Source organism: Meleagris gallopavo, chromosome 15, assembly GCF_905368555.1.
Source record: "Meleagris gallopavo chromosome 15, MGAL_WU_HG_1.1, whole genome shotgun sequence".
Classification (NCBI taxonomy): domain Eukaryota; kingdom Metazoa; phylum Chordata; class Aves; order Galliformes; family Phasianidae; genus Meleagris; species Meleagris gallopavo.
In genome coordinates, this window is record NC_139418.1 from 7,982,501 (window position 1) to 8,007,623 (window position 25,123).

Below are 25,123 nucleotides of genomic sequence, written 5' to 3' on the forward strand. Positions count from 1 at the left end.
GAGGAAGGAGAGGGCACCGCATCGCTGGAGCTGAGCGAGTCCTCACTGCAGTCGCTGTCGTCCTCATGCTGGGCACAGTCACCCACAAGCGGGCAGTGATGGCCGCTGTGGCACTGCTCGGGTGCGCGGGGGGCTTTGGTCTGGGCGGAGGGGGTGGCAGAGGTGAGGTGCCGGTGCAGCTCAGTGCAGCTGCGGCTCTGCAGAGCGCCCGCCTGCCGGTCCCGGGGAGCATCCACCTGGGGAGAGGAGAGAGCCAACCGTCAGCTCCGCGCCCCACTAGTGGATGTGGGCCCAGCACCGAGGGCAGGGGAAGAGCCACAGGGGATGGTGGAGACACCCAGGATGACGGAGCACCTCCTTCCCAAGAGAGTTTTACAGCTGCTCTTAGGCAGTCTAATTTGCCCATCCTAATTACCGTTATTCAAGTAGAAAAATCTTTGACGGCAGCTTCTGCTGGGGTCAGGAAGGGGTGTGGGGCCAGGTGCTGCAGTGCTCCCTGGGCCCAGTGGTGCCACGGTGGCTGCAGGCTGATGGGAGGGGGCCAAGGGGCAGATCCCATATGGCAGCACTCAGTGACACTGGGAGAGGATTGAACCCCTGGGCCCCACAGCAGAACAAACCCACATGTTTTGCTGAGCCCTAAAAAGACATACAGGAAAGCAGAGGGCACTCCACTATCCCGTGATGCTGTTCCCCTTCACCATGGGGCTCAGAGCCCTTCTCTGTGCATGCACCACTGAGGAAATACCTTTGTGTAGGGTCGAGATGGACGAGATTTGGGTGTCCCCGGGCGCCGGGCGCTCCCATCCCTCTGCACCTCATAGCTTGGAGGAGATGGAGAGAGGAGCAATTTCTTCAGCTGCAATGAGAAGTGTCGAAAGAGTGTGTCAGTGTGGCAGCTCCTCTAATGAGCACTGCGCGCGGAGGGCTGCGGGCTGTGCCCAGTGCTGAGCTCCCAAAGCAGAAGAAAAAGGCAGGAGGGGTCTCACACCTCCTAGTGCCCACAGCCTCATGCCCAGGGGCATGTGGGGAAACAGGGGCAGGGGGGAAGTGGGGCAGGGGAATCTGCTTCCCAGAGCCATCCCCACTCCGACCACACGGGAGCTGTTGTAGCATTCCATGCCGCAATGCATCAGCTCTGTCCTTTGGTGACAGAGTCCATATTTACATGGTGGCTGATCTGGGCCAGACTTGGGTACTCCTTAAGGCTCGTTCAGCTGTAACACCCAGAACGCCCCTGCTCATTAGTGAGCTCGCAAAGCACCGTGCCAATGTAACCCTTATGTGTTAGGCTGAGGTTCTCCCCCAGTGCGCTTCCTACAGAGACTCCACCGCAATCCCAAGGGTGGTCGGAGTGGGGTTCTCCTGAGGTTACACACAGCTCTTACAGCCAGGTTAGCAAAACACTTCTGCTCAAAAACCTTTTTTTGGTCAGGAAAAAAAAAAAAAACACCACACCCAGCAGCAACAGCATTTTGTGCTGCACCTGGAGGCAACAGCAGTTCAGCACAGGCCGACCGCATAGGCTCTGCAGGACTGCATGGAGGCACAGATCTGAAGTGCCCTGGGTCAGGCACTGGGATTTTTTGGATAATAGCAATGGGGGTGCCCAGGTCAAAGCATCAACTGGGGCTGTGGGTGTGCAGCTCCTGTTGGTGGAAGCAACCAGCACCTTCTCCCTCCCCCTGCAACGTATACATCCTATATATACACATACATATTGTGTGTGATATATACACCCACCTGCGCGCGGGACTGTGGGAGGTGGAAATGCGCGCTCTCACCACTGGATGTCACTCCTCCCCACCAGAGAGCGGGGCTGGGGGGACCCCGAGCAGGGTTGGGGTCTGGGGGGGCCGTGAGCACTGGGAGGGAGCAGGACAAGTGGCCCCATCCCCACGAACTTCCCGGGAATGGCAGAAATTTGCAGTGAATGCTGCAGCAGGCTGGGATATGGGGAGCGGGGCAGAGCCTGGTAATGCAGGGACCAGAAGAGATGTCCTGTTTCCAGGCTATAGGGACTGAGGCCACACAGCCCTGGGGGAGCTGTGGAGAAGGCATGGAAGGGTTACACCCACCCGTTACAAGCTGAGAGCAGTATTCGCACTCAGGCTAAGTCCCCTCTGTCTCTCGTTAGAGAGCAGTGGGATCTTTGTCCTGGGGATACAGGGTGGGCCTCAGGGCCACAATGCTCTGGAAGGAGCTCGAGGCAGCCCCACAGCCTCTCCTGGCGTTAACAGGGGATGTGGGTCTCGCCATGCCACCTCCCACCTTGTGACACCCCCTGTGGGTGGCACCCACCCCCCGCCCCTTAAATAAATACTGGGTCACACACAGCAGCACCCAGCTTGTTCCCGTGAGGATGGCGATGGAGGTGACAGCAATGATGCAGAACATGTATACGTATACAATACAAGTATATGCTTTGGTATTGACGGTTAAAGAGAGTTTTAAGCCTAGAATGAAAAAATTCAGACCTTTGCTTCCTATCATACCCATGCAGCCGGCTTATCAGGGGCTCATCCAAATCCACCTTAAACAGTAGGAAGTGGGTTCTTACTAGAGACAGCTCATCAACCTCGGGGGCCGGGGGCGGCTCCCCCGTGACCAGGGCGGTGGGTTTGGGGGAGGGGGCAGGCGAGGTGTAGGCATGGTTGAGCGTGTCCCCCTCTTCCATAGATCGGAAGGCAGCCAGGCCCACGTCATCTCCCTGCATATCATCCAGTGTCTCGGTGAGGGCCGCCAGCAGCGCTTCATTCTCGCTGTCTATTATCTGAAAGGAGCAGGGAGAGGGATTCAGGCACTTTTTGGTCCTCCTCCGTAATATCCTTAACATAAACCATACTCAACAAGAAGCAAACATAAAATTAGATTGGGAGCAAAGTCAGGCTCATGAGGAGGACTGCTGTCTGCACACAGCCTCCCTTGCTCCTCTCTTCTTGTATGAAAACTAAATATCTTTTGTTCCATGCCCTAACCTTGCTCGCATTTACTAGATCAGGCTCCAGGGAAAGGCAGCAGGATGCTCCATTTTTGGCTCTGTTTCTTTTCCTCCTGTTATTGGCACGAGACTGCAGTGCACACGAGTTCAGTGGGATACATTTCATCATACTCTGCTGTGCCTCACAGGCCTGCCTTTTGCATTTCTTTTCTGTTTATCTTTTCCCCAGGAAGTTCAGCGGAAAATATGCATCTCGTGATGAAGGTCCGTCAGCAGGACTGGACCACTTTCAAGCACAGCATCAGCACAGCACCGAAGCCAGAGGGCTGTTATTATGGCCAGGTTGGAAAATATTGGGACTTTTTTGTTTTTGTTCCTTTTCTTAAAGAACAAACTCTCCTCCTTCCCCAAAAGTGACCCTCTGCAGGTGACTTGGCAAGCTGGCCTCCAAGTCAAGGGCCTGGAGATGTTCAGGAGGACATGGCAGCCCTGAGAGGATGGGCACATCCAGGTCACAGCATGGGAGGAGGGAGAGTTTTGGGAAAGGCGGTTCTGGCACTTCCTCATTAGCCTTACTCTGCCTGCTCCATTTACAGACAGCAAGCAAATTAATGAGAGCACTAATCAGCTGGGGAGGGGATATTAATAGCAGTCCCATCGCACCTTCCCTCCCTTCTCCACATACCCTGTGTTCCCCACGCCTCTGCCTTTGGGTCCCTGGTGCCTGGCTGTCACCCAGCACGAGCCATACAAATGGTACTGCCTCCAGTACATGGAGGGATGTGTCCCCATGTTCCCTGGGTACCTGGAAGAGCTCAGAATCATCGGTGCTGTACTGGCTGGACTCGGTCTCGGAGTTCTCTGCGCACCACTGCAACTCGCCAAAGCAGCCGGCCGAGTCGAAGTCGCTGGCGTCCAGCTGGGACAAATCGATCTCAGGGAAGTCGGAGTAGAGATGCTCCTCATCAGACACCTCATACTGGGGAGAGAAGAAAGCGGCAGTGAGCGTGCAGCTGCAATGCAGGGGGTTTCGTTGGGGTCCCCACACGCATCACCTCTTCTCAAGCACATTCCTCAGACTTCAGTAGTGGCATTTTGGAATAAAATGGAAACACTGGGCACGTATCGAGCCCCGGATGGGCAGAGCCTGGGGTATGGCAGCCGGCAGTGCAGCCTGTGGTGATGCATGGCGAGCACCCAGGGTTCATCCTGCTGCCCCAACAATAGAGAGAGGTGAGAGCTGTGGGCACACACACATGCAACACACAGGGCAAGGCTCTGCAGGATGGCTTCGCACCACTTACCCTGTCCCCATTCCTGCTACGTGGCAGCACAATGCTCCCTGGGGAGGTGCGTGCCCCAAGGCACTGCAATGACCCCTCAGGCTCCTTGCACAGGCAAGAAGGGAAAAATGGCACAGAGATCATCACTGTCCATGTGCATCTGGGGAAGCTGGAGCTCTAGGAACCCAGCTAAAAATATCCACTGAATCACAACACAGCTGAGACCTGCCCTGATCCCACCTGGCTCCTCACTGCCCGCACGGAGCTGCGCCCATCTGCCCCACTCTCCCTGTGCATCCCCAGCAAAACATGGGCTCCAGCACAGGGTGAAAGGTCCGCGTGCATCGCCCCAGCATTGGCTGCCCAGAGGGAGTTTTCTGGTGATGAGGGAAGCAAGTTTGTTTACACAGCAAATGGATTTCGAAGCAGGCAAACATCTGAGCACGTGAGAGAGGCAGAAAAACACGGTGGCCTCCACTTGTGCAGCGCTGACAGGCTCTGCTCCACCACGCAGCGGGGGGACAGGGATCTCAAACTGAGCTGCAGGAAGGGCAAAGGCAGTACTTCTGTCTTCCTCAATTCCTGCAACAACTCCAGCTCTCCCTTCTCCCTAAATCTTCCCATGGGAACACAGGCAAAGGGCTTATTTTTAGAAAAGCCATACACACACATATATACGTGTGTGTATGTTCAATTAAAAATAGCAAGCAGACAAATTCTCCTGTTCCTTTTGATATGCCACAAGAGAAGAGTTCTTGGTGCTGAGATCACAAGGAGCAGCTGACACCAGCGCTTGGGACGTCTTTTGATCAACTCCGCAGATGTGACACGTCCCCGTTGGCAACAGAGCTGAGTAAAAATAAACTCCTGCAATCCAATGCCGTGGAGCTGCCCAAGCTGGGCACCCAGAGACAGGCATTTGGTGCCCTGTGCTGCAGTGATCCCAGGCAGTATCTGCAGTGGATGCTCCTGGACTCCCAGCTCCCATATGGGTGAGCAGAGTCCCAAAACCCCGCACCCCAGTAGGGCATCCCTGTGCCAGGCCATGTGCCAGGCTTTCAGCAGGAGGGGTCTTTTCGGGTCAGGAGCACAAGCGGGGAGCATGAGCTAGTGCTGGTGCGGTACCAGTGTGGTACCAGTGTGGTAGTGGTGCGGGGCTGCTGTGGGCATGGGACCTCATCTGTTCCAGCTTTCCCTTTTCCCATCCTTTCCACTTCCTGCTGCCTTGGGAGAGGAGTGAACTTTTGTTCTAATTTTACTCAGGAGTTTGTAGGAAGATCAGCCATGGGTTCTTGGTGTGCAGCCAGCAAACACCCATGGAGACATGCTCAAAAATTCGGAGGCATCTCCCAGCCTGGACACCTGGCCTGAGCACACTGCTGCATGGCTGCAGCCAGAGCTGCAGGGAGCTCTGCCATGTCCAACCCATCCTGCAGCAGGAACAGCTCCAGTGTGTCCCCATGCCACAGCCCTACACTGTCCAGGAACACAGAGCCAGAGCCTCAATAGTGGAAGCAGGGCCTGCCTGGGAGATGTGCAGGGACCCACACAGTGGGGCTTTGTGCTCACTTTGCAGGTTTGTGCAGAGCTGGCCATGTCCAGTAGCCCTGTGCTGTGCTGTGGAGACACCTTGGCTCCAGGTACTCTCTGATCATTGTCCCCAGCATCCTCATGTACCACGGCTGAACCAGGAACAGCGACAGCATGAGGGACAGGCTGCCAGGGACATTCAGAGGTCACTGTGGTGATGACGGCTCTTTGCTGGGGCCCTGCTCTGCCCAGGCCTTTTCCCAAGAAAGCACAGTGCAGCCTCTTTCAAGCAAAGAACTCTCCCAGCCTGTTCTGTGTCTTTGCATAGAGCAATTGCCTGAGCAGTGGCAGTGGGGAGGCAGGGGACAGTCACCTCGTGTCCCCTCATAGCTGGGGTCTGCCAGGGAGCTGGGGCAGCTGCTGGCCAGAGTCACCTCTGAGCAGACCCTGCTGAGCTCAGCCAAGCATTAACACTGGCATGGGGACAGCAGGTGGGCCATGTCTCCGGGCAGGTGATTTGCAGCTTTTTCTCCTGCTTTGTAGCAGCATTATCTTCAGTGCAGGTGTTTGTGAGGTTTTATCTGCTAAGAAAGGAGCCCAGCTCTATTTCAAATATTGGATTAACAAGATGGGAGATGTTTTTTTTCTCTTTCAATGTGAACTTGAGCTCCTCGGGCTGAACCAGCCAGCAGAAAGTGTGGTCATGGCTGGCCTGGGGGCTCCCGGAGAGCAGTGAGTTCTCCCATGCATGGCACCAGCGAATCCATGACCACAGCTCAGGGACAGCACTGAGGCAGCACTGGCCCTTATCTTGCAGCCTCCTGCCTGCAGGCCCTTGAAGTCGTGGCCAAGTGCTCTGCAGCACAGCTCTGGGCGCAGCAGGCATGCCGTGCTTGTGCTCAGCGGTGCTGCACGAGCACAGGGCTCTGAAGTCTGCCGGCACGGATGGGGCACAGCAGCCTCTCCATAGCTTAATCCCAGTTAAGCTGGAAGGGCAGATCTGCACCGCCACTTCCACACATGTCCCCAGGATGCTGTGCAATCGGCTTGTCACTCACATGCCACTTAGCTGCTCTCTGTGTCTAATGAACAAAAAAAGGAAGGAAAGAGGGGGCTTCCCAGGGAGGGTGATGGAAGAAGCCAGAGGCTGTGCCCTCACAGGGAGCGGGGCTGTGACTCACTGTCCCTCTATCCCCACCACTAAGTGCCTGCTCAAGGCATTAAGGGATAAACACACATCCACACACACATGGGAGACAGAGCTCCAAATTAGCTCATGGCATCCCGGCTGCAAGGTGAGAAAATCTGGAGCCCCACGGGTAGCTGCCACCACAGCCCTGCTGCAGGTGGGAATGCTGCGCCCTGAGCTCTGGAAAGGAAAGAAACACCTTGGCAGGAGCTTGGAGAGAGCCGTTTGCGCTTATCAGGGAAATCCGTAATTACAGACTGCTTGAAACAGGGATTATGGCCATGCGGGCGGCAGACACTGTGTGACTGTTCCAGCTGGGGCAAGGGAGCGAGGGGGCAGTGGCACTGGTGCCATCAGCACTATCCTGGTGCCCTGTGGGCACCGACCGTACCCTGTGTGCCCCTGCAGCCGGCGCCTGCCCGTCCCAGAGCTGTCACCGCAGGGCTGTGTCGGCTCCGGCCCCGCTCCCCGATAAGAGCATGGCAAGGGGCAGCTGCCCTCGGTGCCAGGAGGGGGCACGGGATGGTGGAGGAGAGAGCTATAAATAAGAGTAAATACAACGAGGCACCTGGCCAGCGCTGTGAAGGTCACCGGAGCGCGTGCCGCAGATAAGCAGCCCCCCTCCCCACTGGCATTTGACAAAATGTCACCGAAGGAGCGGCGCAGTGTCAGATTGTGTCGCTGCCTGCTCCCCCATGTTATTTATAGGCCCTGCAGCTCTGGGGCCACTGCCACCCCTCCTGCAGAGCTTGGGGCTGCAGCACTGGGGCCTGCCCTGCTGCGGTGTTGCGTTTGGGGGGAGAGGGGCAGAAGAGCTGCCAGCTGCCCAGCTCTGCGAGGCATGGGGTTAGGAGAATTTGACCTCTGCACTCTCTTTTGTTTTCAGTTGGTACTGATTTGTTTTAATGATTCAGCCCAGCCAGAAGGAAAAACAGCGCTATCATTTAAACTCGGACAAAGCAAACATCAGGCTGGGCCTTCCTTCCTCAGAAATCGCCACTGTTTGCCTGTGCTGCTGCAGCATGGGGCAGCCCTGGCCACAGTGCCAGCCTTGCACAGCTCCCTGCACAGCTCCACGCAAGCTCCATGCACAGTTCCCTGCTCCACACACAGCTCCATGTACAGCTCCACACAGAGCACTCCGCAAAGCTCCATTCACAGCTCTTTGCACAGCTCCATGCACAGCACTCTGCACAGCTGCATGCACCATTGCATGCACAGCTCCATGCAGACAAACAGCACAGCCAAGCAGTGCAGGCAGCACACAGAGCTGCTCAAGGTCTGAGGCACAGCCACAGCTGAAAGCACAATGAAAGTGTTCTCATTCACTGACTTTTGTCTTACATTAGAAGGGTATAATTAAGATCAACCACAAGATGCGAGTAATAGGAAATATTAAACATTAACTACAAACAATAAACATGAACTTGCCAGGATACCTTTCATATGGCACAAAGATGGAATAAATTGCATTAAACTATCCTTGAGTCACAGCATGGACCCAGAATAAAGGAGCCTGAGATAGTGCGATAATGCCCAGAGTAAACAAAGGTGTACTGGAACATTTTAAACAAAGGTGTGCCGAGTTTAGGAAGAAGGGCAGCAGCATAGTGCCTATATCACAGGTTGTGGAGCTGCATTCTAATACTGCACCCACCGCTGTCTGCGTGGGCTCTGTGTTGCAGTCACATTGGGCACGGCCACGGTGGCTTGAGTCTTGTCCCAGACGGTACCCAGAGGGGCAAGGAGCAGCGGTGACATTGGGGCAGGCAGGGAGCCCCTAGCACGGGGTTCCCCCCCAGCACAAGCTGCACTGTAGGATGGGGCCAGTGCCTGACTCAGTGGGGAGCTGACCGTTAGTATGCTGTCACTGAAATTCCCCACAGCGGCAACTCCCGGCTTTCAAAAGGACAGGATGAGCCGGCGATTATTTTCAGACCTTCCTCTTGCCACGCTCCGGGTGCTGGCAGCCACATGACGGCTGTGGGCAGGGGCCGGGTGGGGTGGCTGTTGGGCAGGAGGGTACTGTCACCACACTTATAAACCTCCCCTAGCCACACGAGCTCCAGCCTGTGGCACTGGAACCCGTTGGCCTCGCTTAGGGACCCGCAGAGGTGACACGGAGAAGCCCAGAGGCTCTTGAGGTGCACTGAGAAACAACAGGGAGAGGCACCCAGCAAACGCAGAGTGCTACCAGGGCCACTTCCCGCAGGCGCTGTCACCCCCAGGTCACTGAGAAGTACAGCCCTGGAGACCACAAGCTTTCCATCCACGGCACATCAGTGCGCTCTCCCATTGTGGCACGCTGGTGTGGTTGCCATATTAATGCTGAGCACTGACGGAATACGGGAAGGCAGCGGGGGATTAACTGTGATCACCAAAAATCTTCTCCTCCTGTGGAGGCCCTGGCTTGGCATGCAGCCCAGCCCTGTAGATGGAGAGCTGTGATTTGGGGATCTGGGGCACATTCTCCTCCATGTCAGCAGAACTGTGGCTGTGAAGTGAGAGCTGAGGCTGAAGCCAGCCTAAATGCCAGCCCCTTACACATCCATCTGAGGAGCGAGTGTTGATAATGTGCTGACTATTGCCTGCAGGATCAGCTCACCCTTCCTCAGCTGGAGAGCACTCCCCGGCTGTTGTGCCAGTGGGCAATGCTCCTGCCTCCAGGTTGGCACTGCAGCTTCTGCACCTGCATGGGGCCGTTGGCACCATGAGGAAGCAGAGCACCGACTTAGTGCTAATCAGGGCGAGGCGGGAGATGAGATGGAGAAGGTTCAAGCCCAGGTTAAGAAGGCGCAAGGAGGATCTTTCCGCATTAGCCTGAGCTCCGAGCGGGTCTGACCACACCGTGCCACTGCCATGGGCACGCTTAGTATGACACTGCGGTCAGGGCATTCAGCACCAAAACCAACCCAGGATGACCCCCACCAGAGCCTTATCTCCTGCTGGTCACCAGAATCCCCTCTGGGCAAGGAGAGGAGGAGGGGAACGACACCCTTTTCACCCTTCTTGCCCTCTCCACAGGCTTCAAAATGGCTGCACCTTCCCAGCATGCACACCTGCATGCTCTGCAAGCCCTGATTCTCACAGCCAGGACCCCCCTTCCCTCTTTCCCTTTGCCCACCCATCCCCAAGGATGGTAAGTGCTGTGTCTCCATGCATGGCACAGTCCATTCCAGTCTCTGGCACTGTGCTCTGGGGGCAAACAGGGGCCCAGGCAATGCACCGTGTTCACCCTGCTCCATCTGCACTTCAGGAGAGCCTCGCTGTGCCCAGCTCCCACATGGAAAAACAAAGCTTTCGCAAGATGTCCAAGGATGAAAACCACTGTGGAAAAGGCAAAACTACTCCAATCTCTCCACACCTCCCATCAGGCCTGCTCCTTCATGCCTGGGCCCATATCCCAGCGGGGGTGGCAGCACCAGCCATGCCCAGCCCTCCTGGCTGGCTCCAGCACCTCCTGCTGCAGGCAGCGTTGCCCATGCCCGCTCCTGCTTGCTGCCCTGCAGGATGCGGGGATATATTGGATATACTGGAATAGTTCCAACGTTTATAGCGGAGAAAATGAGGCATGGGAAGGCAAAATGGGATCTGGTTGTTACAGGACTCATGTCCCGTGACTGGCAGCTGTGAAAGTGGCTCTGCAGGGTGACGGTCAACACTTGTGGGCCGGCTGTGGGCACACCGGCACCACCCAGCTGCACTTTCCCTGGCATAGCACACTTCATATGGGGATTTCCCACAGCCACACCAACAAATACAACACGTTGCTTTGCCCATGTCTGCACCGGAGCCGGTGCCCTGGCAGCAGGCAGGAATCACACCCAGGCAATCAGTTGCCTGGCATCTGGGTTCTACCGGCAGCTGCAGGGGTAGCAGGATGCTGGGGCTGGTGCCGCTGGCCTGGCTGCTCCTGCGAGGGGGTCAGCTCTACCTTCTTTCCCCCAAAAAATGACTCACCTCAGAACAAAAGTGCTCTGAGATCTGCAGATAGAAAAATCCCTCTGAGGGCAAAATGCTCATTTAGGAGTAAATGCAAATGAAGGCGATCACACACAAACACAAAGCTTCGCACTCTTGAAAATTACCCCCTGCAAGGGACCACACCTTTCCCTTTACCAAAACCCCAGCCCAAGAGGCACCAACGGGTGCGCAGGGAGCTGCACACTTGGGTGGGGCCTGGCCGCTCCCCTCTGCAGCTGCTGGGGGCTGCTGGGGCTGCTGAGGATTTTGGGGCTGGTGAGGGCTGGTAGGGGCTTCTAGGGGCTGCTGAGAGCTGCACTTAGCCTCCTCCCTGCCTGCCATGGGTGAAGTCCATCACTGCTGGAGCACAAAGCAGACCTGTCCCTGCCCCTTGTCCCACTCCATGTCCCGTGCCACCATTTTCACCACCGTGTCTGGTCCCAAGCGGTCCCTTCCCCATTTCTGACCCCCTGACCAGCATCAGAGCTGAGCACCCCCTCCTGCGCATCTCCATGGCAAGGCTCGCAGAGTTACGGCGATTGCTCCATGTGCCACCTTCATAAACTCTGAATGGTCCCAGCGCCTGGCAGCGCTCCTCAGTCATGTGAGCAGCTCCAGTTACCTGGCCCCACCGTCTCTATGCCTCGCTTTTATCTGATGCATCTCCTGCCCAAAGGAGGCCATCCGTCCCCCCGCTGCCTCTGCTCCGGGTACTGGGGGTTGCTGAGTGGCAGTTGGTCCAGCTGTCCCCATGCACATTTGCCTTCATTTCCAATGTTACTGCGAGCACAGCACTGCAGCTCCAGCAGGGCCCCTCACACAGACCCTGCGCACTCCAAGCGTAAAGCCTCAAACCCCTGCAATGCTAGAGGCAAGCAAAGGACCCCCGCAGGCTGCAGCCTCTCCAGGTGTCGGCACCCCAAGCACAGCTCCCCGCCATGGCTGCCCGGATGGAGCCACTCTTCCCCAACCCCAACTGAGCTGTGCCCACTTACGCAAACAACAATGGGAGCTGCTACAACTAGTTGGACTGCTGCGTCGTGGTCAGGTGCCTTCGTCCTCCCCCTCCTCCTCCTTCCAAAAGGCTGCTGGGCCTCGGGAAGGCAGCTGCCTCCATCCCTGCTCCCAGGGGGTCACAGTCCCTTGGGCACAGGCATGGGGCTCCCAGCTCCCAGCTCGGCATGCTCTTATCTCCCACGTGCTGCCAGGAGTCAGTGAGATGCAGCTGCGAAGCAGCACTGTCAGCGAGTTTCACAGTCCTTGAGGTGTCCTCAAGTGTCCCAGTGCTGCGGGTGCAGAGTGCACCACAGGTAACTAGAGGAAAGGTTGTCCATGTTCACCTGGCAATGGCATGGCACTGCTACAGCACTGGCACGTGCAGCTGGGAGCAGAGAGTTCAGGAGAGAACAGGACCCAGCGTGGGTAGAGCAGCTGCTCCCAACAACCTCTGCAGCATTGCAAAATGGAGGAAAAATCCATTTCAGGATGTGAGCACCGTGCACCATTATGCAAACCTCATCCCACCCATTCCAGCCCCAATCCCACACTGCCAGGGATGGCAGTCGATCTGGAGCAGCCTGGCTCTGCGCAGGGACCTTCCTGCTTTGCACAACACTCCTTGCATCTCAGGATTACAGGAACTCCTCATGAGTCTGCAAGGCCCTGGTTGCAGCTGGGAAATTCTCTCTAATTCCCCAGCCACTCACACGAGCTCAAGGGAGTCGTTTCCATGCAACAAAATCAGGCCTTTGCCAAAACCAAAGGGCCTCAAGCCAGTGCCTGTCCCAGGCTCCGTGGGATGCTCTGCTCCACTCTGCACATCCCTTGTGATGCTAGGCCCTGAGGTTCTGGTGCCGGTGCTCTGGCTGTCGGGATGCTCTGTCAGCTGCTGCTGCATGTCCTTGATGAGCTTTTCTGCAAAGGTAGCATCAAGCAGGAAGAGTGGGGAAACCTGCCTGCACTGAATAGTAAAATCTGCTGGCAACACTGTGACGCTTCTCCAGACGCTATGTCTAATTTTAGACTGCTCATTTGTTACCGTGCCGGCTGCTGGATTTGGTGCGAGGAGCCAGAGCATTGCATGAGGCTGCCCTGCCACTGCCAGAGCTCAGCTGGCGCTGCAATGAGATGAAAGTGACGGTGGCACTGCTGGATGCACATCTCAGCATCCTACTGAGCTCAGGTGTCCGTGACACCGCCATGAAGGGTCACACAAGAGGAAGCGAGGATATTTCTGTGTGCTGTGCAGGCAGTGGGATGGAAGTGCTGGAGCTGGCTGGGAGGGATGCACGGTGCGGCACAGGTTGGTCATTGGCTGCCAGCCCTCCCTGCTGTGCAGGACCCAGCGGGCAGCAGGTGCAGTGCTGCAGCAGGAGCCACAGTCACAGTGCATTGTCTGAAGGAGCAGGCGGGCGGTGCTGAGCTCAGCAAGGCATGGCAGCAGCACACGTCCTGCAGAGGGATGGGGCTGGTGAGACCCTCTGTGCTCTGGCTGTGCCGAGCAGACCCAGCTGGGGTACAGATCCAGCCCAGGAGCAATGCTGATGCCTGCACTGGGTTTTTAAAAATACCTCTGTGACTCAAAGTGCTCTGGAAAGCAGCAGCAGTACCCAGGACACCAGCGCAGAATGCTGACCCAGCCCCAGAGAGCAGATCTGCACTGCCTGCAGCCAGGGATGGATCATGCACAGTCAGGGATGGAGCCAGCACAAGCCAGGGATGGATCCAGCACAGCCAGGGTTGCCAGCACTCGCTCTGGCTGCAGTCACTGTCTGCCTGGGGCTATAGGTGAGCAGACATCCATACCAAACACTCAGCTCACACCAGGCTTTGTTCCGCTGTTTCACTTTCCTGAGGGAAGGAGATGTGCCCCAAAATGTGCTGGGGATTCACATCCTTCTTGACTCCTTGCCAAAATTCTCTTGAGGTATGCAGCTCACTGATGGGAAATTGAGTGCTGCTGGGAAGGGATGGACACTCAAGGAAAGAGGAAAAATGGGTAAAAAAAGTTAGGGATACACCACCCCAGCTGGGTCGAGGCAGTGCCGGCTGCACACAGCAGCCTCCTCCTCCGCTCTTGGCGCTGAGTCCCATTGAGACGGGGCCAAGGAGGATGGGAACTCCAGGCATCCCGTGCTGCCGACCGGGTCACACTGGGACACCTGCTCCTGGGACACCACTGCCAGCACTGCCGGCACGGCTGCATCCCCTACCCCGTGTCCAAAGAGCTGGCCAGGGGCACACAGCCAGAGGAAGCAGTCCCACAGCTCCAGTCTCCCCATCTCCACCCCATGAGCTTGGGGCAGTAGTGGTGGCAGAATGGCTAGAGCACAGCCAAGAAGCTCAAGACTGCTTCCCATGCATGGGAATGGGGGAGCAGAAGGACAGTGAGCGCTGTCCCACAGCCTGTGCATCCAGCACGCTCCTCCTCACCCCGCAGTGTACATTCTGGGGTGAATCCAACCCCCCTGCATTAGTAGCAAAAGCAGTGCCTGAGCCACTGCTCACAGGACCAGAAAGCTGCTGGGCTCACCCAGTCCTTCCATCACACACCTTCTGTCACACACCTCCCATCACACACCCTGTCACTGCATGCTTCCCACCCCACACCCTCATCCCTCCCTTGGCCTGGAGGCTGCTGCAGTGGGCTGGCACGTGGTGGGAACAACACCAGCACCTGACCATCCAGAGCAGGGTTAGGAATAGGACAGAGACAAGGATCAATCTGCAGGTTCCCAAGCACTCAGCCCAAGCCCCAGACATGGGCACTCACAGCCCAGGATGTCTCCATATGGGGGCAGGAAGGATGAAACACACAACTCACACAGGAAGCTGAAGAAGCCTTCAGGTTCCACCTGGAGCAGGGATACACTTTGGCCCTCTTTGCTCAGTCTTACAACGTTCTAATGAACAGTCTCACAGCACAGTTCATTTTGTAAGACTGCAGGAGAACCTAAAGCCATCAGATCCTCCCTGCCTGCCCCACTTGGGTGAGGACGCAGTTTAAGTGCTCCATTTCTCAGCCAGATCTCACAGATGGCAAAAGTCCATCTTCTGGGGAGAGTGGATACTGGAAAGTGAGTCCAGAAGAGAGGGAATGGCTTACAGGGTCAGGAGCACAAGAAAACGTTCCAGTGCCTTCCCAGACTTCTCCTCCTGCACATGCCCAGGAAACATCCCAAGCACAGGATTGCAGCAACCCAAGAAAGCCAAAAATTGGGCAGCATTGCTGGAGCAGCAAAGCGAGGGCCAAGCTGCGAGCTGCTGCCTTGCCTCAGCGCCTTTCCCCCACTCCCCCCAGCTCACGGGGCACAGACCCGCGTGCTGCCACTGGTATTTGGGTAGCAGGCCACCACGTGCTGATGACACAGAGCCAGAAGCAGCTGAAAAACACAGCCTTAAAATAAGAGCTGGCAGCAGGCAGACTCAGCTTGGCATCAGCCGAGACACGCTAGAGGCAGGAATGGGGATGCATCCGGTGACTCCCTGAAAGAGAGTGGTGCAGGCAGCAGCACCTGGGTCCAGCTGTGCAGGGCTCCCACCTGTGCATTTCATCTCAATTCTCTATCAGTGCATGGGTGCACCCTGGTCCCTGCACCATGCCCCCTGGAGCAGGTTTGCTATGAAAGGCTCTGGAAGCTGCCTGCTGTCCCCGCTGCTGGGGACAAGGAGGGGAGTGCAGGTGCAGCATGGCCACATCCACCTGTCCATCAGCAGCACATGCTCCAACCGCTCTCCCATGGCCACAGGCAAACTCTCCAGGACTCTTGGAGTCCCAGCGTGGTGGCTGCAAGCCTGTCCCCAGGCTGTCCCCTTCCTGCTGCCACCCACCCTCTGGAGCAGCCCTGGCTTTGTGCACGCATGCGATGCCTGCTCTGGGATCTCTTTCTGCATCTGAAGAGCTCCCAGTGCCAGCAGTGCCTCAGTTTCCACTCCCAGGCCTCATAACAGGGCCCATGTCCCTGCAGGAGGATGCCACCAGCACCTGCGAAGGGACTGCAGCTCCCACATGCTGCCATGCCCGACAGACGGCTGGCATCCATCTTGGCTGCTGGCAGGGACTGAGCGCCGTCCTGGAGAAACCTTGGCAAACCTCGCACCCCGTACTGCTGCAGGCAGCCCCTCGCCATGGCCGTGGCCACAGGCACGGCCCCACGGGGCGCGCAGGGGGAGTGGCATGGGGCAGCCAGCACGGGGACAACCAAAGAAGGAAAGGAGCAGGGCGAAGCAGGAGCTGCTGGCATATACTGTAAAAGGAGTGGGAATGGAGACTGCAGGGCTCCAGCTCAGCTGCTTTAAGATGGCTGTGAAGCTGAGAGGAGGAGGAGGATGTTAACCCTCCCAGCACTGTGCAATGTTAACCCTCCCAACATCAGATGCAGCAGGGTGCCCCCAACTCCCACCTGACAAATTGCACCTAGCTGTGCTGTCAGGCCCTGGGAGATGCTGCTCTAAGGATGGATCACTGAGAGGAGAAGGAAGAAGACGACAAGAAGGAGGAGAAGAAGGAGGTGGAGGCGGAGAAGAAGGAGGAGAAGGAGGAGGAAGCAGCACAAAACAAGTGCCCACAGGATGAAACCACAGCGGTGCCATCCATGGATCCAGGATGCTCAGCAGCAGCATTTCCCCATAAACATGGGGCTGCTCTGCCCCTTGTGCTGCCCCAGGAAAGCGGCCTCCAGTGCCCAGACAAGGCTGTGGGGGCACAGCTGGGGCACCAGGGTTTGGTGGAGCTCAGCTGCACCTTTGGTGCCATCCACTGGGCGCTGCCATTGCACTGGTGGGCAGCAAGGCCTCGCGACTTCTCAGCTGCCCTCCTCATTAAACACAGGCGTAATGCTTTCCTGCTAATTTTTCTCCTTCACAAACATCAGCCTTGGCCCTCCCTGTGTTTTATTGTTGGATTCATCAAAACTTTAAGAACCCAAGTGTGGTGATTGTAGGAACAGAGGTATCAAGCACTTAATTGCAACTTCCTTTCTTTGAAATGTTTATTGGCCATTGACGTCAACTAATTATTGAGAATTATTAATTAAGAAAGCATTTAAGAGCACTGCTTTTGTTGAGGTTTTGTCCTTACAATTAGTTTATCAGCCAACAGAAAAAAACATTGTCCTTTCCAGTTGCTTGGAGTAAAGCAAAGCTCCTATAATTAATTTCCTTTTCCTTAGCAAGCACTTTGCTTTGACCCACCTTGGGGATGTGCCTTTCCCCAGGTGTGCCAGCCCCGCCAGCTCGGTGCTCAGAGCCAAGGGACCCCAGGGAGGCTGCTGGATGGGAACACCATGTCCCCTCCACTTGGCAAGGGCAGCAGCACATGAGAAGCAGCTCTTTTCGGGAAAACACCTCAGGTGCCCCTGCTCCCACCAAAGGGTTGCTTTCTTATTTCCTACTCAGGCTGCTCCCACTGGGGACAAATCCTGCCCCAGAAGTGTCAGCCGCTCCCCGACCCTCGGTGTCGCACTCAGCAAGTGGGTCAGCTAAATATAAATGAACAAGCAGCTTCGGCACCAGGCACTTTTTCGCCTTGCATCATCGCCACCCTAGAAATGATGGCCCTGAAACGGGGTCTGGCTCAGTCTGCACTGTGGCAGACATGAAACGTTGTTATGTTGCCAAAGGCACCACTGAGACCTCTCCTTATAGCAGTCACCCCAAGCTTCCAGGTTGGCTGGGGCAGCCACCATGGGATGAGGGACCAGGTGGAATCAATGTCCTTTGGACAGATGCTCCCAGGAGCCCACAGCTGCAAACTGTGTGCACATCCTGCACAGAACAGGCCCGCAGGAGGGAGATTTCCATTTATCAAAAGCAGCTGCCCAAGCTCCTGAGCACACACAGAGCAAGCTCAAACCCCATAATTAAGGCTTGGCAGTGTACCGCCAAGCCTCCGGCACAGGCATGCCCATCCACAAAGAGCGCGTGGGTTTGGCTGGTAGGGCTGCACGAAGAGCCTGAGTGTGGTGCATCGGTGGGTAAGGCTGGAAGGCTGCAGCCTGCCTTCTGGGCAGCAAGGCAGTGCAGGCCCTGTGGGCCCAGCTTCTTCCAATTCTAAGGCATTGCCTTCCCCAGTGCAAGCTGCCCACCACCCCTCTCCTTCCTCCCCAGCTACACTTTGGTGGCTGGACACAGTAAAACCCAATGCTCTCCTCTACCTGCTAGGACCAGCTCCATAGCTGGGGCCAAGGGCTGCAATGACAAGAAGGGGCTGTGCCAAAGGGACCCACCACTCAGCTGGGTGCAGGCACTTTGCAGCCTCTGGCTGTCAGCAATCAAACATCTCCAGCCTCTCCCCCAAGCCCAGAGGGTTAATTATTAGGGGAAAAGCACTCAAATGAGGCAGCTCATTAAAAGCAGGAACGGATTAGTACAGAAACCAAGAAACTCTCTGGCTGAGGAGTTCAAGAACAGGACAAAGCTGCCCTTCCCTTGCAGGCACTGTGCAATCCTGCCTCAAAGCATTGGGTTGAATGGCACAGCCCAGAGGACCATCAAAGCCCTGCACCCTCCCAGGGTCTGCGGGAGCTTGAAGGTGGATGAAGGCAGCAGCAGAGCTTGAAAGCAATGAGAACACGCCCTGAAATACGAGTGGAAAATGTCTGCTCCAGCCCAGACAGTCAAGCTGCAGCACTGCCTCCTCCGCTCACCACGCATGGTCTCAACATTGCTGCAAGCCCCCAGCAGGGATGCTCCAGGGAAGAAGCCTTTAGGCGATGTGGGAGGAGAGGCAAAGGCAAGCAGAGTTCACAGCGGGGGCCACCAGAGAGAAATAAACCCTGGAAAAGAATCCTGCTCCATTTCCCACTGCAGGGAGGGCTTTTCAGGCAGTCTCCCATGAACCACTGGGGAGCAGCTGCAGCGCAGGGCCTGGCGGCAGGGTGAGCCCGGCCTGGGCCCTGCACTGCCCTGAGCCATGGGGCTCCACAGTGAGGAGTTGGGGCTGTGCAATCACTGCTGTGAATGGAGGTGGAACAGCACTGCTAAAGATAACTTCATACAAAGGTGCTATTAATAGTGATATTGTAGGGGTTTTGCAGGTTTTCTTCTTGCGTTCTGCAAGGCTCTCCCCCGGGAGTGATGGAACTAGCCCTGCCACAACTCCAGGGAAGCGATTCTGCATGGCAGAGCCCAGCAGCACAGCAGAGCCCTGGAAGCACACGGACAGGCAATGATGGCCAGCACCCGGCGGCCAGCCTGCCACCTGTCATGGCTGCAGGCCTGGGCCAGCTGCAGGATCCCACACGGGAGCTGCAGGCCATGCTGCTGCCGCCGCACCAGTTTCCATGGCAACTTCAGCACTCAGTGCAAGATGGAGATGACGGGATCAACAGGGAAAGTAACCGAGCAGAGCTGGCATCCTCCATCTGCAGCACAGCCTCACTAGCCCAAGAGCCTCCAGGCATCTGGGTCCCCCTCATGCTGGTTGTGGCTGTCCCCGTGCCACCACTCCCTCCCTGACAACTAGCCCCATCCTGACTGTGCATGCAGCACCTAGCTGGTGCTATGCCCCAGAGCGGCTTTGTCAGTCCTGGTGGCTGCAGGGACAACTCCCGATGGAACCACCTCAGAGCACATCACAGCCCAGCCTGCGCAACCTGGTACTGGAGCCTGCATGGGCAGCCTGCAGCCCTCCAGATACAGGAGCTGCTGGGGCTGGGCCCAGCTGCCATGCTCCCCAACCCAAAAGCGATGCCAGCACTTCTCGGGGGTCCCTGGCCAAGTTGCTGTGCATGGTGGCTGCATTCCAGGCCCTAGAGCGGAGACAGCGAGGGTGGGAGCTGCATCCCCCCCACCAGGTCCCACCACTGCCTCCTGCCTGCACAGGGCCCTGCAGCACGGCCCTTCTGCACAGCGCTGCAATTAGCCTCGGTGACCCCTGAAATCCTCAGCCTCGCTAAGCAGCCATGCATTAAATCCCAGATCCAAGAGTGGAAATAGACTTCGTAAAAGGCTTATGGCCCTATTTATTACATTTTACACATGATGGAGTCCGACAGCACAGCGGCAGCACTGTGGTCGGTGCTGGCTCTGCCCGCACGCTGCGACAGACGGACAGACGGACTGGGAGTGGGCAGCCAAGCCCTGGCGGGTGTCTGCTCCTGACTGGCATTGAGTTGCCAGCTGAGTGCTCCAGCAGACGTGGGCAGGCAGGGATATCGATCTAGATGAAAGCTAACACTGCTCTCGGGGATGGGTAACCGTATCTGCTACACATTTGTATTCTTCAGAGCAGGGCAGGATGGTTTCAGCCATCTGCCGAAAGAAGCTCCGGGATCCTGGGGACGCTCCGGGCCCTCTGCCTGGCTGTATGCTGGATGTGCAGCCTCCACCTCCTCTATCTCACCTTCACGTTATCAGGGCTCAGTGCAGCACGCAGACAAAGAGATCACCACCACTGAGGGCAATGGGGTCTCGTGTGAATTGATGCAGCAGCAGGTCCCAAAGCCACATCCACAACTCATATTCCATCCCTGCATGTGGCCCTCTCAAGCACATGGTCCCAGTGGTGATGTCTGACAGACCACGCAGTCAGTCCCTGGGTGCCACCAGGCACAGGGAAGGCCACCAGCAGGACGTGGTGAGAACAGACCTGACAATGGGAAACGGGCTTCTAAGAGGTGTTTTGACTTGGCATTCCAAAGGGGAAGATCACACGTCTTTCATTAAACAAGCTCAGGGCTTTGTTGTGTGCAGTGCCCCAGTCACCTAAGGACAGAAGGACCTTTGCTCTTCTTCCCTTTCCTTCCTGCTGCCCAGCCCCACGTCTCGTTTGGTGGCTCTGCTCCAGCAGCCTGAGTTATCACCCCCAGTGTCAGTCCCCTTCACAGCACAGGACTGCAGGTTTTGCCTGCAGCTATAAGCTTTGCTCTGTGTGGTTCTCAATCTAGCTTTTTCCTCCAAGGGAAGCAAACAAACAGCATGTTTGGGCATAGATGGGCTCCCACCTCAAAAGGCAGTGAGACATCTAGAGAAAAATCTGCTGCTTGGATCCAGCAGGCTGCCTGCTTCCCCCCCACCTCATGAGCTCTGCAGTGCCCATGAAGCTGTGAGCCATGGCCAGGGAACATGGAGGTCAGTGAGAGAGATCTGAGCTCCCCCCAGCACTCTTCCACAAAGGTCCCAGCCCCTCTGCTGCGCTCTCAGGCTAATCCTCCCACAACAGCGGCAGCTATATTTAGGTATCTAAATGAGACAGAGTGGCTGTTTCCAAAAAGAGTTAGTTTGGGTTACATAAATACAGAGGGAAACTTAAAAGGACCTTAGACTGCCATAAGCGAGAAGCAGAGCCAGGGACAGTCCCCGCTCCCTTGTGACTTGCCTTCACTTTCTGCTGGATTTGGGGCTGTGCTCCCCAGCATTGATGGGCAGGCTGGCACATGGACACACGGTTCCAGTGGCAACATGGGGGAAGTGCCTGGGATGAGGGGAACCCCCTGCCCCAGGACAGGGCCCTGGCTGCCATGTTACCAAGTGGCACCTCACCATGTCGTGAAGAGTTCCTTGCCATATCCTTGAGTGGCACTTCACCATCTCAGCATGCAGCACTTCACCATGTCCCCAGGTGGCACCTCACCATGCCAGCACATCTGCTCAGCCCCAGTCCTGCAACAGGTCCCCAGGGCAAGAAGCCATCCTCGTGGGCAGCACAGGAGGAGCGAACAGCAGAGAGGAGGCACCCTGAGCAGCAAACAAACCGAGCAGCTCCAGCCCTCCTTGTCTGTGCTTGCCCAGACAGCTCCCCATGACCTCCCACCCCTCTCGGCTGCTGGCTTCCTTCCTCTTGCACGGACCTCCATAATGTAAAGCCTCTGCCAGGCGAGGAGGAGACACACGTGCATGAGCGTGTCCCACACACCCACTGCTTCTCATTCCAACCCATGGGGGTAAAGGGTGGGGGCTCCTGGAGTCTGTGTGCTGCAGTCACACGAACAGCAGCCTCAACGCCAGCGTTGTTTGGTAGCACGCACAGCAGGAGGTTTTGCACCAAGCGCTTTCATTTTCAAAATAAATATATAAATAGGCATACGTATTCCTTCCTAAAAGGGCATGACAGCAAAGAAAGAAAAAAAACCCACAACAGCTCTAACACTGAGAAAACCACGGAGTTTTCATAATGCCTGAGTTCTGTTATCCGAGTAATAGGTTTTAGAACCCAAAAAATTACATGCCAGTCTCTCTGTGGGGCCTAAATATGCAGAGAAACTTCCTTTCCATGAAACGCAGTTGCAATTTTTTCTTTTCATTATTAGCATGGTTAGGTCGTGACTACCTGTGTGCATGCCTACTCACAGAGATATGTGCTGCTGGCTGCTTTAAAGCTTCAGCTCCAGCTCTGCAGAGCCCTGGGGCTCACGCTCCTCCAGGGAAGGTTTAAAATCCTGCTGGCTCCGTGGTGCTGAGCGTGCCCATGAGCTGAACACCGCTCCTGGGCAGGCTGCAGGGATGAAGCAGAGAAGCAGCTAAGCACTGCGGTTTAAAGAGAGTTGGCAGCAAGGCAAAATTTAATTAGCATCCAGTGAAGGGCCATGAAAGTCGCAAATGTTTGCACTGAGGTTGTGAGAGTCCTGGTAAACCAGGGGACATGGACTGCAGCTGGAACAAAGTTCACCATGGATGCCAGGTGGGCACCTCTTCAGGAAGGGAAGAGCACAGCCAGCTGTGCCTGCACAAATCACTCTCTCTCTCTGCCTCCAGCACCCAGTGCTGAGGTCAGGCAAACAGTCACTCCATGGGGATCCCGGGTGGGCTCCCTGCGTGCGGCCTGCAGCACTCACCCTTATCATAGCACAGGGACAGGGAAGCATGTGTTCTGCATGGAGAACACGCGAGGAGATGCAGGACCACAGCAGCAGTGTCCTGTTTGGTGCACAGGGGCGGTGAAACCACTGCCCACGTGTGATGCTCACAGGGCAGAAGGAAAGTCAGTGGCAGTCGTGTGAGGGTTATGCTTCACACCTGTGGCTTTCTGCTGTCACCCAAGTGTGCATCTGGTCACCACTGCAGCTGCAGCCAGGACTGCTCTCTGCCCTGACTTGGCCCCTGTGCACACACGGGGTCACAGCAGGCTCCTACTGCAGCACTTCCTGACACACCTCACAGCCACACTTGCATTTTCTTGAGAAAAAACAACATACCTTACTCCCACCGACATAGCTGGGCTAAAAGCAAGACTCAGCAAGCAGGCTGCAGGCTGAGCACCACTGTGCGTGCTGCCTGTGCTCTGCACTCCTCCCTGCATCCTGACTGTGCTCAAGTGCTGCTCTAGCTGCGGGGACGCCACAGGACAGCCAGATCCCCAGCTGTCACTTGCAGGAGGTGAAACGCAAAGCCCCATCCGGGCAGAAGAAACGTGCTGAGTGGCAGCCAGGCTCCCTGCTGGCTGTGCCCCCCACCCCCCCAGCACACACTGTGCAGCTGCCTCAGACCTCCCTCCCACCCTGTGCCAGAATGCTCTGTTCTCTCCCCTCCATCTCCCCCTGCCACAGGATTTCCTTGCTCTTGATGTGCGCAAAAATTAGGAAATGAGGACTCCTCAGGGACTGGGTGGGGGAAGCAGATTTTGGCCGGTGAGAGAGGTGGGGGAAAGAGGGGGAAGGATGACACCTCCCACCCCCACCCCATCTGCCTGGGCCCCATGTGCTCCCACAGCCCTCCTGAACAATGGTCAGGAAGCAAAGTGACAGCAGCAAGGAACTTTCTGCAAACCGTGAACAGAGGTGCCTGCCGAGCAGCGCTGGCTCAGCAGAAGGGGCTGCCTCAGCCCTGTCGCTGCAGGCGGCCAGCTCATGGCGCAGAAGCAGCACAGAGGAAGAATTTAGAAAATGCATCGCAGTAAAGATACCGCTGCTCTGCAATCGTATTCACTGCAAGAGCTCCAGGCACTCGTTTCATCCTCAGCCACCTCAGCACAAAAACATCCCTGTCAAGCATGTGCTGCTGCGTGCCATGGGAACATCAGCCCTCGAGGCCACCGGTGCCTTTCCCACCGCAGCCCTCAGCCCAGGGATTGCCCTCTGGTCCCTGCTGGAGGGGAAGCACTGTGCAGCCCCTCACCAGCTGACCAGCTGCAGAAGGAGGGGATGTAGGAAGCTCTGTGCCGCTTCAGCAAGGTCTTTGTAGCGCTCCCACGGTGCTCTATGCACAGCAGCATCCTACCTGCAGAGCTGCTCTGTCTGAGTACAGGGCACTGGGGAAGTGCCCAGCACCCCGTGCCTGAGGCTTTGTCTCAGGACAGCTGGAAGTGAGATAAGCAAAGCATTTTCCCTAAGCCTCAGTCATCTGCCCAGGAGCCAGGAGTGATCAAAGGTTAAGTCTGGCTACTGGATGGGGGCTTTGCATACAGCCGCTGAGCTGCGCCAGTCTCGCACCCCCACCAGCCAATACACAAGACACTGCATTGGGAACCACCGGGGCTTTTCAGCTCTTACATGGCCAAAGCAGAGCTTTCTAGCTTTTATTTTTCCTTTTCATAGTTCTTCCATGATCACGTTCAATTCAACAATCTGCAGCTCAGAGCTGCGTGCTGCCTTTGTCACGGAGCCACATGAGGACAGCTCTGCTGGCACTGCAAGCACTGCCAGATCCATGCAAAGTCCGTGGCGTTTCTTGGAAGCTCCCATTACACATATATATAAAAAAAGCCAATAAATAAATAATAATTAGTGCAATTCCATGGCCGGAACTCAGGAAAAGTGCTGAAGAGCAGAACTGCTGAGTGATAAGTGAAGGAGAACGCATTGGCCAGACCATTACCTGGGTGGCACAGCAGCGTGGCCGCCTCCCAAAGTAGGTCAGCTCACCCCACCTGACCATCTGCGCCATTAACTTCAACCTTTAGTCTTTGGCTCATGACAACCACGATCAGCACCCGCATCCCCTTGCACATGGTGCATGCAGCAGGGCATCCCCTTGCCTGCATTCGCCTGCTCTTGGGGCACAGGTGAGGGATGCCCAGCCCATCTCTCCATGCAGGCAGCGTGCAAAATTCCTCCTCTGCTAAATCGCTTCCGTTCCGCCAAACCATCACGAGAAATGAAAGCCTGCACGGGGTTGCCATGGAGCGGGGCTCAGCCGTGAAGCGGGGGCCGAAGCGGATTCCTCTGACAAAAGCAGGCTCCTTGGCCCACCACAGGGAAAGCCCCAAGCGGCACAGCCTCACTAGTGCCCATGTCCCTGGCCCTGCACACAGCAAAGAGGGGGTCTTGGGGGAGGAAGGGC

The 25,123-nt window shown here is 56.5% G+C and overlaps 1 protein-coding gene across 3 annotated transcripts in view; it reads right to left on the reverse strand.

Annotated features, from left to right (window-relative positions):
- The window catches only part of PPARGC1B (PPARG coactivator 1 beta), a 39,604-nt gene that overhangs the window by 10,696 nt on the left and 3,785 nt on the right, over positions 1 to 25,123 (reverse strand). For all 3 annotated transcript variants that reach the window (XR_014886583.1, XM_085236780.1, XM_085236779.1), the window contains exons 2-5: positions 3,747 to 3,920; positions 2,561 to 2,773; positions 749 to 859; positions 1 to 236 (exon numbers count right to left, since the gene is read on the reverse strand). The exon at positions 1 to 236 is cut by the window's left edge and continues 881 nt beyond it. Coding sequence is in view for 2 of the 3 variants with exons in the window: in XM_085236780.1 (XP_085092906.1) it covers positions 1 to 236; positions 749 to 859; positions 2,561 to 2,773; positions 3,747 to 3,920 (734 nt within the window). In the remaining variant the exon portion in view is untranslated. The remainder of the gene's footprint in view (positions 237 to 748; positions 860 to 2,560; positions 2,774 to 3,746; positions 3,921 to 25,123) is intronic.